The sequence below is a fragment of the Lingula anatina genome, chromosome 6 (assembly GCF_051362555.1).
Source record: "Lingula anatina isolate TDL-2025a chromosome 6, LinAna3.0, whole genome shotgun sequence".
Taxonomy (NCBI): domain Eukaryota; kingdom Metazoa; phylum Brachiopoda; class Lingulata; order Lingulida; family Lingulidae; genus Lingula; species Lingula anatina.
The window spans coordinates 18,707,855-18,723,106 of NC_141772.1; the positions used below are offsets into that span (position 1 = coordinate 18,707,855).

At 39.1% G+C, this 15,252-nt stretch overlaps 1 protein-coding gene across 1 annotated transcript; it reads left to right on the forward strand.

The window, feature by feature from the left end:
- Positions 1-729: 729 nt before the first annotated feature.
- Positions 730-12,843, forward strand: LOC106159764 (cyclic nucleotide-binding domain-containing protein 2-like). Its single transcript, XM_087014995.1, has 16 exons — positions 730-1,702; positions 3,454-3,536; positions 5,408-5,525; positions 6,431-6,505; positions 6,928-7,016; positions 7,238-7,388; positions 7,760-7,843; positions 8,135-8,205; positions 8,646-8,723; positions 8,983-9,043; positions 9,251-9,664; positions 9,845-9,908; positions 10,675-10,781; positions 10,969-11,043; positions 11,776-11,910; positions 12,426-12,843. The coding sequence occupies exons 1-16, from the start codon at positions 1,037-1,039 to the stop codon at positions 12,576-12,578; spliced, it is 2,424 nt and encodes an 807-aa protein (XP_086871121.1). The 5' UTR covers positions 730-1,036; the 3' UTR covers positions 12,579-12,843.
- Positions 12,844-15,252: the final 2,409 nt, after the last annotated feature.

The window sequence follows — 15,252 nt, forward strand, 5'->3', positions numbered from 1 at the left end:
ATATCGTCTTTCCGCTTATTTTTGTTTCACGAAAATCTTACAGACAAAATATCTGGTGGGGGTTTTCTCTTTTTTCCCTTATCATTTTTTTTCAAAAGGAAGCATAGAATATTCTTAGCATATTAAATTTTCACATTGGACACGGTATCTAGTGTGGTCTTTTTTTTTTTATAAACGTTATTATCCATTAAAAATACATCATCAGGGCCATGTTGGAATTAAATGAGGCCTGTGATATTAGCCATATCATGAAGGATAAGTATTCCACGCTGAGTTCCAATAGATCGATGGGTGCCATGGACGGTATTGGGAATTCGGCAGGCAAAATACAGCCTGACGTCACTTAACGCTGGTTACTGGCGGATGTGGACAACACATGAAATATTGATACGAGTTATGGAGAAGAAGATCGATTGTTATAGAATCTTGTTGGGGCGCCCTGTTATTACCTGGTATTAGGTTCTTGATATTGTTTCAAAATGAGATTTCGTTCTTATTTTGTAATTGCCAGAAAAATGACAGAGAGAGAATGAGAGAAAGAGAGAAAGAGAGTGAGAGAGCAGGATGGCCAATTGCCAACATTAAACATGTGACTATTTTACTTAAAACAAAAAATTGATCTGAACGAGCGGTAAGAAATAGGTAATTTGTCCTTGACGACACTCTCAATCGAATTGCTAGTCAACACATGACGTCATCACTAGTTCTCGCCCAGCCTTCGATCATCCTTGATTTCCACAACTATGAGCACACGTACTCTTGTTTAAGTAAAGTTTCGGGATATGAGCACACCACTTTATATTTGTATAGTCATGTTGATAGTAAACAACGGGGATATTGGGCCCGTCGTTAGTGTATAGACAGCGACACAACGTTAACAGATGAAGAAAAGGTAAATTTGCCTAATAACGACAGGGATAAAAAGATGGTGTTTTACCGCCAAAAAGCGGTAAACATCACAATTTACTCACCGAAAGAAGTGGAGGGATTTTATTTCACCTGATCATATTAACCTTTGTTTAAAAATTGACAAACAATGCCGTCGAAGTCCCTAACTGAAGAAGGGTTGGGGCCCATCAAGGACGCTCATGACACGACCACTGCCAAATTTTATGCCGGAGAAACCAATACATCTTCACCAAGCTTAAATATCGTCAGAGAGCAAAACAACGGAGATCGACAAATAGCCGAAGAAAAAAATGCTGGAAATCTGAACGTCACTTTTTGCATCCCTACAGACAAACCAGAAAAGAGTCCACGTCGGGGAAGTTTGACACCTCGGGGGAGTAACAGGAGGCTCTCTGTATATGACGAACAGGACAACGGAACGCCTGCCAGTCCCCGTCGTCTGTCTGTCGTTAACGGGACCACTAATTTCCGAAAGGAGTCCATTGATGCATCTTTGGTCAGCAGGTATAAATTAGACAAAAAGCAGTCCGGCAGGTTATCGTGGAGTTCCATCCTCAAAAGCGTTGGTGTTGACAAACGCCGTGGATCCACACAGACATCGGACAGTTCGGAGATACACAGTAAAAGAGGCAGTTTAACCCCCAGTTCTACAATGCCTCTCCTACACGGACGCAGGGGGTCGGCGATCTTGAGAGGGAGCACCCCGGGGAGACGCAGACGGTCGTCAGGGGATAGCACTGCATCACTTACCACTGGGGTATCACCGCGACCGCGAAATCCAAATGTTGACGGGGTAAGTACAGATGCATTTTATAATTGATATTTGAATATATTGACGATAAATCAGCCTTATGTTTTACTTATAGACTAAAGCTCTAATAAAAAAAATGTTTTATCATCCTATGTAGAAACTTTATTCTTTCATAATATGGATATATTCATATCTTGTAAAATCTTTGTTGCGATATTTCTGCATTCATTTTTATTTCTGTTTAACCAATCATTACATACTTGGCGTTTTTAAATCATTCATCGAAATGCAATGAAAGTGTCCTTTAATAATACTCACATTCTGCATTAACCGAAAGATAATTTTTCATAAATGCTATATGACAAATATGGGAAGATAATAAAGGTGCGGCAAGTAGCGATATCAGGGAACATTATCAAAAAGTGAATATTAAAATGATTGAAAATTTTGTCAATTCATTATATCTAGTGGCAGTGATCATGAAATGTTCATATTTAAATGTTTACAGATTCAACTTTTTCGCTTTTAAGAATAATAGAAAAATATCCGCATTTCCCTTTATAAAAACCTACACTTTACTTTCTTGTATGTGCTCGACTTTGATGTATCTCTAACATTTTGCGTTCAATGTGATCCTAATAACGGCACGCCATATATAGACACGTAGTTATGCTTAATATCGTCTTGTTCGGTGGTTATTAGACAGGCGAGTAGCTGGATCCAATAATCTAAACTCTTCTGTAGCTTTAACTTACACAGTGTCGATACTGTTATTGTATTGGTCTTTGGAAAAAGAAAGTAGCAATTAATTGTAGAGGGCAAGATATTGATGACCCTGCTGTTCAATGTACATGTTTTGAGGTATGGATTAATCGGTAGAAAGACACTGCGAAAGCTAATGCTTTCAACATGGATTTTTTTGTAATGCACAAAGATACCTTCTTCGACTTATGCTAATATAAAAAATGCCTGAAGGTCATTTTTTTAACGTTCTGTCTCTCCACGTAGATTTACTTGTAGTTATAAACAGTAGATATCGCTCTATAATTATTCTAGTGTGTGTGTGTGTGTGTGCGTGTGTGCGTGCGTGCGTGTGTGTGACTGGGGGTAGGTGGAAAGGGAAAGGTAAGTTTTGACTAAAAATGATACCAACTAATTTTACTGAACTTGGGATTTATTACGCTGTCCCAGAGAGTCTTGGGCTTCGTAGCCACGTAAACAAATCGCTTGAATCAACAGACTTTTTTATTATTCGCCCTCTCCACGTAGTTAAGAATATTTTAATTGATCACGCTTAAACAACATAATATGGCCTCCCGCAAAATAAACCCAAAATCTACACAGGTATTTGAGTGGATATTGACGTCTGTGTATTTAGATAGTGTAGTTTCCTCTGTTTTTAAAAGGGGTCAATTGACTCGTTTTGTTTCTGAAACAATTTCTTGGGTAATATTTATTCTCCATCAATCACGTTACCGTCTTATAAAAAGGTGTGTCATTCAATCATTTGTGTTGCTAAGAATATCGATATCGCTTCTGATGTTTACTCCCCCTAGGAGAGCGAATCGTCACAATAGTTACGCAAGATTAGAGACATTAAGTCGTTCTTTAAATCCTGTATTTCTGCTCACAGTTAGAATGAAAAGAATATCTATTAGAATGACTCGACTTGTACTCAGGCGTCCTGAAAAATATGTTTTATTTACATACGAATTAAACGCGTCCACCTTTATAACAAGCGTATCATGCGGTACATGTACATGTATACTAGTAATGTTATTACTTATTTCCAGGAAAAGCTGCTGAAGAAGTTCAAATTTTGGGTCAAGACTTGCATCACGTGGAAACGCATGCATCAGAATTATCTGAAATCGTTGTAAGTTATTTTCTCTTTCTCACACACACACACACACACACACACACGCGCGCGCGCGCGCGCTCGTGCTTTGGGTTTTGATTTAAAACATGAATCGACGCCAACGTTGAGATAAGTCAATAGGTGAAATCTTCAATGGAATTACATGAAAAGAGCTATGTTTAGCAGGCACGACCATTCATCCAGGAATTTTACGGAAGACCTTCATTGTTCTCCAGGACACAATTACAGTGCAGTAAATATTGTCTCAGCGATGAGAAAAAAACTCCAACGTGGAGATTCAATGCGTAATCCTATATTGCCATATTTGCACCTCACCTACAAAATGTCATGCAGCCCATCGTTAATGTCATCGCTGTCTGTGTTTGATTTACCAAACCCCTCTGCGTTCACATTAGTTGAACAGTAGTTTTAAACCACGGAATTATTGTAGCCAAGTAATAGTCAATGACACCATCTTCCCAATGGTTCTGGGGTTGTGCATTACATTCTATCCATCTGGATAGCTGACAAATCAACTGTGCTTGACTACTTGACTACACGCTATGAACCTGGGTTGATGTGCCGTGTTCAACATTTCCTCGCCAGGGGTACGATTTTAGCTGTGATCAAACAACTCTGCTTTAGACCGAAACAAACATTGCCCCTGCTGCTGATCTTGGGACCTGTTTAACAAAAAAAGTTAGTTTTTGAACTTAAATCTTAGTCTACCAATTATAAGTCAAAGCTAAGCTGCGTTTTACCAAGTTCATGTATCTTAAGGGTCGCTTATCTCGTTTATTGGGTCTTTTAGCTAAGCCCTTAAGCAATTTATGATTATTTTGACGTAGATTTTTACTTTCATAGGTGATAGTAGCTATTTAGGTGTGTCAAATACATTTATTGCAGGCCAATAGTTCCTAAGAGCCCTGAGACCAATATTGAAATGTTAACTTTTCGAAGTTGCGTTCCATGTTTTAAAAGCCCAACAGTTGCCAACTCTACGCAGTAACGCGTATCCTCGCCCTATCCTACAGACTCACATTGTTTACATGTGTCATTGTATTATTAATATGACGTTAGACAATGGATAAAGGTATTTTGAGTATTGTGATGCTGGCAACTGTAGTCTAAGCATAGCTCAAGACTCTTTGTGAAATAGATCCCTGAGGCCTGTCTCGTATAAAGTCTTCGTCACTTAGACGGCCGCTCATAATATAAAGGGTTTGTTTGATGTATCTCCATTTACCAGTCACATTTACCAGTCACATCAGAAGAACGGTTGTTTGCGATCGTAATTCAGCTGCCTGATACCGCGACTGTAGCCATCTTCCGATCCAGTAAATCTCTGGTGTAAACGCATCTAGAACGAGTCAAGATAAAAAAAAAGTCTAATAAGTTAACAGCAGCCCGCAGCAATGTTCAACCAGTAATCCTCTTTGTTATATTTGCTAACCGCATGCACAATTTCATTCCATACTTATCAACCACTTTTGGGATAATAAAGTTGCACATTGAAGTAATAGGAAAATCATTAGGCGTGTTGGGATTGACAGATCTAGGAATTGAAAACAAGGGTGGCGGGAATACTTCCTCCGCACCCTTGTTGCTTAAATTTTTTGGGAAAACCATGTTATTTAAAGTATTTTGCGGTAAGCAGATTGGGTCTTTTCTTCTTTTACTATGTGGCTTATTTTTGGGGCGAAAAGAAGGCGAAAGACTGACCATTCACACTTAGGACAATGGAGAATTCAAGAAAATACCACACTCTAGATACTTTACATCAACACGCTGTCACACTTAAACACATCGTTACACCCAACACATTGTCACACCTAACACACTGACCACATTTACAGTCCGCCAAGCATGAACTTGGACTGTTTTTTCAGTGACAGCGCCAATAACAGTCAGTTTGGTGAACAATTGATGGTGATCGACCAGGCAGCTGCTCTAGGCATCGATAAAAAAGACACCTTTGATCCCTCAGACTTTAAAGCAAACAGACAGGTGGGTACTGTTTATATTTCTTTCTTTTATTTTCTTTTTTCCTTGAGACCACCGTCCTCTTGAAAGAGGAGCAGAGCTAATATAGTTACAGTAGCCAAACACACGTACCTCACTTATGGAGATATTTTCACCAGAGTTAATCATGGGGACATTGCACCTCTGTGTAACCACCACTTATCATATGTGGTGGTGAAAACAATTAATGAGTGAAATGTAACTCTCCATATCAAATTCACGTGGTAGGTGAGGTTCATGACAGTGGAAATGAAAGCTACGAAGTGACTGAACCTTAGACTGCATTCCCACAGATTTAGATCGATCCATCTGGATCGACCAAACCCCCTGGGTGATCATGCTAAATTGCTGTCAGCTCAAGAGGCTTAAATGTCTGTCACGCCTACCGAATTAGCTAGGGTAAAGATAATTACCCCCTAACAGCTTTACTAGGCGTGACAGACATTTAAGCCGACCAAGTTGACAGCAATTTAGTGAGACTCCCCTGGGGGATAGATCGATCTAAATATCTGTGGGAATGGTCTCTTAGATCAGTAAGCTCAGCTTAAAATTTAGCGAGTGCGCCAGATTTTTTCTTCTTGTCCTTGTGTATTAGTGTGGAATAACTGACATTAAATCATTAACACTTGGAACATTATGAGGCTGAGATGGACAAACAAGGATAAATCAGCATGGATGAATAACAACAAAACCTTTTGTCATTATCACCCAAAATAAATCAGTAAATGACTTTCGACCGTACTTTCCTTGGCGTTTTCTATCGATCGACTGAAAGTTAAACATCAGCTAATTGCTTGATATATTATTATATTTGATAAGTATAAATATTTAAGTGTCGGGCCTTTCGCTAGTATTTATTCTTCATAGTATTTGCTACTTCGTAATTGCAGCTTCGACTGTCTACGGAAGCAAAACGAATTTTAACAAAACGACCAGAAGAAAGGACACAAGAAGAATTAACGTATGTAAGTGGGCACTTTTGTACTACGCACTGCACTTCTTTCTCAATAATTGTATGATTTCTACGTCTCTATTTATCGTTGCAAATAGTAACACACGTTCTCTGAAGTGACTCCTGAAAAAAATGCACTAATCTGGATCATATCCCTGTAAGTAAGGATATAGGTCTATACACAATAGCACGCGCGACGATTGAAGTGGCAAAATAATGCAGGAACTGTAGTCCTATTATACAACAATATAAGAGGGGCCATTGACATACTTATCGTATGAAAAAAAATGAAAATAAAATTTTGGACTGCTTCACCATTCTCTGCCAGAAATATTGAAGTATAATCAGGCCTTTTCTTTCAACCCCTTCGAAATACGACACCTGATGGCTGTTATAGAATGGCACAGATCACATAGTTTTGTCTTTTCCGCCCAGGCAACCATCGCACTCCGGTCGCACAAGCAAGTGGCGGACTATCCTTTACGGATGCAGAGAAAGCTGGCACAGTATGGCGTACTGGAGAGGTAAATAGTCGGACTGCTCGAGAAACTGTATGAAATACTACAATCGAGAATTATATTTAAAAAAATAATAAAGTTTTGATTAAATTAGAATACTGAAACAACTGAAGGATGATAAACACTTTTCCTTACCAAGAGTATTCGAAACTTTCTTACCCAACACATATTCAATGCAAGACCCCAAATGACTCATCGTAACATTTGTAACATATCTATTTTTTCAGTTACGAGTCGAAGCGTGTTATAGTCCGCCAGGGTCACCCTCCTCAAGGTTTTTACTTCATCCTCTTCGGGACTTGTATCGTAGCCATTTTCGCCCCTGGGAGTGAAAAGGCGAAGACCGTTGCCTATTTGTCCAGAGGAGAGAGTTTTGGGGTAAATTCAGTTCGATTTGTCTTTTAACGATTAAAGTTTATTGTCTGTTGCATGTGTGGATAATATTATTTTTTCTCTTTTACTATAGTGATAGGGGCCCCACAGTATGTTTATCAACATTTTGCATTTATTATAAGGTGAAACACTCCATGTGGAGCGCTGCACATGTACATTTGATTGCAAAGATCTTTTTTAAAACAGTGAAATAGAAATCAGATCGTCCTTTTTCACGTTAAAATTTATAGACACCTTTTCACGGATGTCATTTTGCCTATTTAAATACCTGTGCAGTAAGTTACCATTTTTTCAGTCGTTTGTTTGTTTATTCACTTGTTTTTTTATTATTATTATTAATATTTTTTTTTGTGCAGGAGCTTTCGATAATTAGCCGTGACAAACGCCAGTCGACCATCATTACAAAGAATTACGTAGAGCTCCTCTGTATATCCGCCACGGTAGGTACACAGTAAACCGCAGACTAGTTACACATGCAGATTTTTTATATGTCTCATATTTTTCTATTTTTATGCTAAAAAACACGTTTTGTTTTTGTTTTTTTTTTTGTGGGTAGGTGGGCAGCTCACTGCTTTTGTCAAAATCTTGAGTTTGATTACGTGTTCATTTTTAACCTTCATCCACTAGATTATAAGTATAATATAAAAAAAGGTTGAAATTTTAAATAGTTTTGTAAAATAAATATCGCGAACGTAAACTGATAGTCCCTGAAACTTATTTTTCCTGTCTAGGTTTATGAGCAAATATTCATGGTCGGGGGAGCAAAGAATATTAACGATCCTGATCACAATGATTTCATCAGGTAAATCATATTTATGGCATTTTATTAATGGTAATAATCATTATATATTTTTGAAAATGCGACCTATTTAAGTTGTACATTATTGTAATAAAGGTCCATAACAGTACATTGTGTACGTTTAGAATTTAAAATAAATAAGGATTGTTAATTGTCAAACCATGCGCAAAAATCCAAAAATTGAAAGAGGGTGACGGGAACATGACTGATTCTACCTACCCATAGTTGTAACGTGTTTCCAGACGTGTTTTTCACGCCGGTGTAACGAAACTGAGGGTCATTGTAACAGAAAGTCCGCCTTCCATATAGTTATAATGGTTAGGGTTAGTCTGACCTACGTGGGTCAAAATCTAGGGCGAGGCTCACCTGTAACAATGAATGGGAAGCGGACTCTCTGTCACGTTACACCGGCGTTGTTTATTAGTAAGTATTAAATGTTTCAGGAGTATCGACTGTCTTGACGGATGGCCAATAGAGCGTCTTCAGCTAGATCCAAAACTGTTCGTTTTCTCATTCTTTAAGTAAGTGTTTTTTTTTTTAATAAAGTAGATTACACATTGACTTAGACTACCGTCGCCATTGTCACTAAAAGTTTCGAATATTGCTGTTCCAAACCTTTTCTTTTTTATCACTGACTTTTAGTTCGATGGACATTTTCTATGTAATTTTTTATTTTATGGAAAACAGCTGCTATTGAAAATGTTACATTTTTCATTATTTTGTACTAGAATTGAGTAGTAGTATTTGCTTTAATTATCGATTTTCTCCGTTTTGTTTCAGACGAGGTGGTGTCATCGTGAGAGATAGCAATTATTCTGATTGGATCATTATCGTCAAATCGGTATGTTTTTACCTTCTCTTTGTCATAAAATATTTCAATATTCAAAGCCATGTGCCTATTTGGTATTTTCTCAGCATTTGTAATTCCTCAGTGCAACTTTTTAGTAGGCCTATTAAAAATCATATTGAACCAATGCTGATATAAATTTGATGACATTTGCGTGGACCATTTTCCACGAAAAATTTCATCTCCATGTCATCCTTACAGGGCAGTGTGCAGGTCCTCAAAAAACTAGTACAGGTCAACCCACAGGTGGATATAAACACTGGACGATTGATTCCGCAGAAGATCGTGGATAAAACTTATGGATACACTTGTTTCCAAATAAACCAATCAGAATATGAACGCTATTTGACAGACAATGAAATTGAACTTCCAAGTCCTTGCGGTGGAGAAGACGCAGACGATGTCCCTATCGCAGATGTCATAGCTGAAGTCGAGGCTTCCAACTCATTGTCGCCATCTACCGGTGCTCATCACAGAGATCTATCTACATACAGAAGAACCCAGAGTGCCTTTTCACAAGCGCCTGTAATGCTACAAACGCCAGCGTCCATTAAAAGAAACGTTAAATCCGCAAATGATAAAGCTGCAAAAGTTACACAAAGTTTACTCCAGAGAGTATGTATTGTGATGTCATTTTGAAAATATTTTTATATTAATTAATAATACGAAACATTGAACTAAACACCGTGAAAAAAGATGTGAATGCATTTTGTGGGCTCTTTTGTGATAACTTGTTTTTTTGCTTTTAAAACAACAATTTTGGGTAATTTATTTTCAAAGTTCTATTATTCCCAGAGACCAAGACTGGCAAACAAACTCAGTGCACATAACAAGAAGCAGAAGAGCGTCCCAGAGCAAGGTAACAGAATCCCGACCTTACAATTTGTAAGGCTTATTTGTTTTTGTTTTTTTATTTCTTTTATGGTAAAATGTGACAAACTTATCAACTGGTGTCATATGGTGACTAATATACAGGTATTTCATGTTTGAAACATATAAGCAAAGTTGTGAATAAAAAGTAAGCGGCACATGTGAGTGATAACGGGATCACGCACGCAGAGACAATTTAAGAGCAAAATACTTTTGTGGCTATGGCCAGGAAATATTAAATAAAAAAGAACGAAATCTTGAGTGGGGATAGAAATTGGAAGTGTCAGGAAAAAGTGTGTTAATGTTTAACTTACGAGTAATTACGCCATTTCTGTACCTGTACTTTGCCTTTGGCTATTAGCATTCAGAACTGTTTGAAATATGTAAAATGATGTATGATTGGACGGTTTGTTAGTATCCCCGGATGCCTAGATTGAAAAGTGACATGGAGACGATGATTGACAGCGGTGCCCCCTGTACATATACATGTACGTATAGAATGATTATGGAAGATAGGAAAGAAAGACCAAATGATTAACTGCCCCCCTTGGCTATTAGATTCCAATTTAAAAAGCAATAAAAAAATGCACTCCGATCCACTATTAGATGTAATGGATATTGATTGATAAACCGTTCAAGTTTGTGACCAATTCTGCACTGTTGGACTTAAAAAGAAGCCTATGACAGTGTTTCAGGCTGGATGTATACTCTGATCACTGAGAAGCAGTTCACACTCACCGAATTGCTTATTTCAGTTCCCGTTAAGACTGCGCCGGATGATGCTGACGACGATTTGGAGCCTGGGTTCGTCAACCAAAAACGCACACTTTTCGACGATCTGGATTCAGCCTATAAAGAAAGAGTAAGTTACTAATTACCAATTATTTATTTCCACCTAGATATCTCCCGCATCCTCGAATACAGAGAATGAGAGACGCGGCAACAAGTGCTTGTTTGTTTTGTGTCGATTTAGGTGTAAGCACTGTACACGTAAACATTTTTATAACGGGAATTGTTATAATATTTTTGAAAACAAACATATATTGCAGGAGCATATCGTGACAGAAGCTGACCTCAACCCACAGTTTGTGCAGGTGCAAACGCTGACAAAAGGATCCGTATTTGTAAGTCTCCAGTTATGGCTTTGGTTGTGGCCCCCTCGTGGCTAGGCACTAATCAATACTGACCGACACTAAGCGGTGGTCAATTTTCTCCAGCTGAGGTCACCTCATGGCTATAGGGGACAAATCTAAGCTGGGATATAACTGACTGACGCTGCAGGCAGAAGTCAATTTCCCCAGCTTAGGTATATAAATGTACCTAGGCAAGATGTGACCGACGCCCAAAGTCTGTAACCGTTTTGTTAGAGGGATTTTTAAGATGATAGTTAAACACAAAGAGTATATTTAGTCAACACCTTACTTATCTGCCATTTTCTCTATACCAGTACGAAGATGTAGCGTCTCACTTCACCACTCACGTGTGAAAGAGTGGGAGAAAAACAGTGCGACACATAATCCTGGATCCGCCCCTGACATTGTAGAATAAAGGGTTTTCCCGGAAGGTCACTTCTTTAAAATAATTGACCTCCTCTTGATCAATCAGAAAGCAACTATACCATTTGTCATTTTATTTGCACCCTCTTGATCCCTCTTAGGTTACATGTGTGTGTGTGTGTGTGTGTGTGTGTGTGTGTGCGCGCGCGCGCGTGTGTGTACATTAAACACACTGTATATACATGTATATGGATTCTTGCTGCATGTATTACTTAAGTAAAGCGCGCACAAAATTTGCTTTTTTTTTTCTTTTGCCCTATAGAGTCCACCACGTACAATTTAAACTTTTGTTTTTTGCAGGGTCTAGCAAATATTGTTTTTGACGACCAGCCCAGTCTCTGTATCGTCAGCAATGGTGCTGAATGTATCATGATCAACAAGAAATTTTACCTGGAGCATTGCCCGGATGCATTAATGCGGCGCCTCAGAACGACGGTGAGTTGGGACTGCTCATTGCGATAGCTGAGATGGCTAAGTGTAAGACTGATTGCGTTTGTTGGGACTGGTAATTGTGCGCACGTGACCATGAACACATACATGGTGGCAGAAGCCTCATGATAACATCGGTGACATTAATTTAAAAAGCTGCGTCAGTCGTGTTATGCATATTTCCGCTACCACTCCTTTGTGTACTTTTTTAAATATTCTTAGTCTGAACAGGCTGCAGTACGAGGTCTGAACATGTTATATCGCCAGCCCCCCCTTTTTTTCTGGTGGGTTTTGTAAAATGTACAAGTAAAAATGTTGTTTTTTATCATCCCAGGTTTCTCCCTTCCCGTCTGACGACGCTACCACTCCTTTGTGTACTTTTTTAAATATTCATAGTCTGAGCAGGCTGCAGTACGAGGTCTGAACATGTTATATCGCCAGCCCCCCCCCCCCCCCCCCCCTTTTTTTCTGGTGGGTTTTGTAAAATGTACAAGTAAAAATGTTGTTTTTTATCATCCCAGGTTTCTCCCTTCCCGTCTGACGACGAAATGCAGAAAAACCTCAAGGAGCGCGTCAACTGGGACGTATACCGGCAAGCCAGGCTAAACCACGTCGTCTTCGATATACAGCAGCTAAAAATGAGATTCAACTATGACGCTTTCATTTCGTGGTGACAGGACTACACATTTTGAATTTTACACTCATGATGGTCTTTGCAATTTGTTCAAAATCTCAATAGCTGTCCAGTTGTGGAGTACTAATTTATACATAGGACTAGGGCTTTTGATTAGAATACTCATTTTGGCAATCTTCTTTATTGAATATAAAAATCCTATAACGGTTTATTTTTCATATTTACGATAAAAACCATTTGTGGCTCAAATGCAAAATCTAAATTGACCAAAAACTTCATCAAGAGTAATGTACATACATGACATACAGGGTTACCACTTAATATGGAATATTTTTAATCATTGTTATTTTTGAGTGCTCATTAATTATTTTTTGGCTTGAGTCATTAAAAAAGTATGTCACTGAGTGATAATAACATCCAGTCTTCTGTTGTGAGATATTTTGGTCAATAATATTAAATCTGACATAAGGTGCTATTCAAAAGAAAGGAACACCCCCAGAAAACCATATCAACAGTTTGATGCCAGTATAAACTTTAAGATAAGATATTAAAAAAAATGATAGCCTCCGGACAGTGATATGTTACACAGTCAAAGAACTCACTACAGTAAATCATGAAAAGTCAGTAATTGCGGGTATGACCTCCAGCAGCCGCTTGCAGCGCCCTCATCCTACATGGCATATCCTGTGACACGTTTTTTAGAGTTTGGGTGGGGATATCATTCCACGCAGTGATATTTGCCTGTCGCAGTTCATCACTATTTACCGGCCGAGGACCATAGCTATTAATTCTGTGAGTTACTTCCGCCCACATATTTTCAATTGGGTTCATATCTGGAGAGTTTGCAGGCCAGGGCAGTTGCTGAACCCATTGGTTTTGAAGAAAAACAGTGTTTCTGCGGCCTCGATGTGGGGTTGCGCAGTCGTCTTGGTACACAAAGTTGTTCCTGAAGATGAATCTTAGCAATCGAAGCATTGTTTGCTGTAGAATGTCTCTGTAGGAATCCTGGATGAGGTTGCCTCCTAGAAAAATCAACTGGTTCTGGGCACCGACATGAAATACTCCCCAAACAGAGACGTTACCATCCCCTGCTTGCACCCTAGGCAGTACACAATAATTGTTTTATGCCCCTCGTACACGTCGGTGGATACGGATTCGACGATCAACCCTAAAAAACCCATATCTGGCCTTATCACTGAAAACAACGTGATTCCAGTGTTTTGGCTGCAAAGGCACGTGGTCCCCAGCCCTTTGCAGACGTCGCTGTATATGACCTGCTGTTAACAGTGGTTTCCCTACTGGTCTTCGTGCAAAATAACCGGCTTGCAGAAATCTCTTGTTCACGTGGGACCTTGAAACGGGCGTTTGAATGACATTCTGCCTCTCTTTTCTGAGGACACTGGTTGTTTTTGTACGTCCAGCACGGCTTCCACTAAGGAGAAGGCGATCCTGTCTTCTTGGTGTGATACGCGGACACCCTGGTCGAGGTATTGGAGTAGGTGCCACTACTGTAGCAGCATTTCTTTGGAGGACTTCACAAACGGTTCCTGATAAATGTTGAATTACCAGGCAATGGCTGTCCGTTTCTGGCCATTTTCTCTGAGAGCAAGAATCCCATAGTAAGCTGCGTTGCTTTGCTGTCGAACCATATCTTCACTAAGATACCTGTCAAGTTTCAGAGCGATCCCGTTGTTGCTTCTCTAAACACGCTCCAAAGATTGACCAAACCCATGCGTTTTTATACAAGGGCAGAAATTGCCGAAAAGGCCACCCCTCAAATTTCTGACCACAGAACATGCAACTGCATGCATCAATTGTTTCGAGAGTTGTGTGGTAATTAGGTAACACATCTGGCTACACATGGAGTGACACCTCAGCTTTGGATTTAAAGTAGTTAGAGAGAAATTAAATATTTTGTAGAAAATTTATTCGCCAAAAAATAATATTCCATATTAAGTGGTAACCCTGTACATGTACTGCATGACGAAAACGTTTTTTTTATGCTGGGGTGTGAAGACCAAGATCCGTCAAGACAAAAAGGAAGTGGTTCGATTTTTTTACTGTCCTAATTTCTTAGAAATGATGCCATATTTGTTAGCGTCATCTTCGTGTATCTGCGCATTGCGAGGAGCTCATGATCTCTTAGACATTGTCGGATACAGGGATATATACAGGCAGCCTAAGGCAAACCACCTTACCCCTTCACTTCTTCTTGATACCCATACTCCGCAAGTGTAACAACTTTTGATCAGATATTCATTACATGTACCTTTACAGGATGCTGAATTGTCTATAGATTAACTAATAAAATGTATTTTTGACGTTGCTTCGTACATGTGTGGTAGCCGGGATACAATTTTGGATCCTTTGTTTTAGGTTTAATCCGTTTTTCTTCTTATATTCAAACATAACGATATTCCGCGGGTGGGGATGTTATGAGTAATCTTTACGGCTGTTGTTTCGGGAAGGGGGCAGTTTCTGGAAAGACACACTTTCTCACTTTCTCTTTCTCTCTCTCTCTCTCTCTCATAATCAATCCAAAAACAATCCTTGTTTTAGTATCATTGTGAACGTGAAAAGGGTTCGTTATCTAGATGTCATGAACGCATATAGCAATACGGATTTGTCGTCCAAACGCGAAAACTGGTCGTAGCGTAGGGCTTTGTGGTCGCATTTTAGAATCATGCACCAGGCCTACGTCGTCGGTATACGGA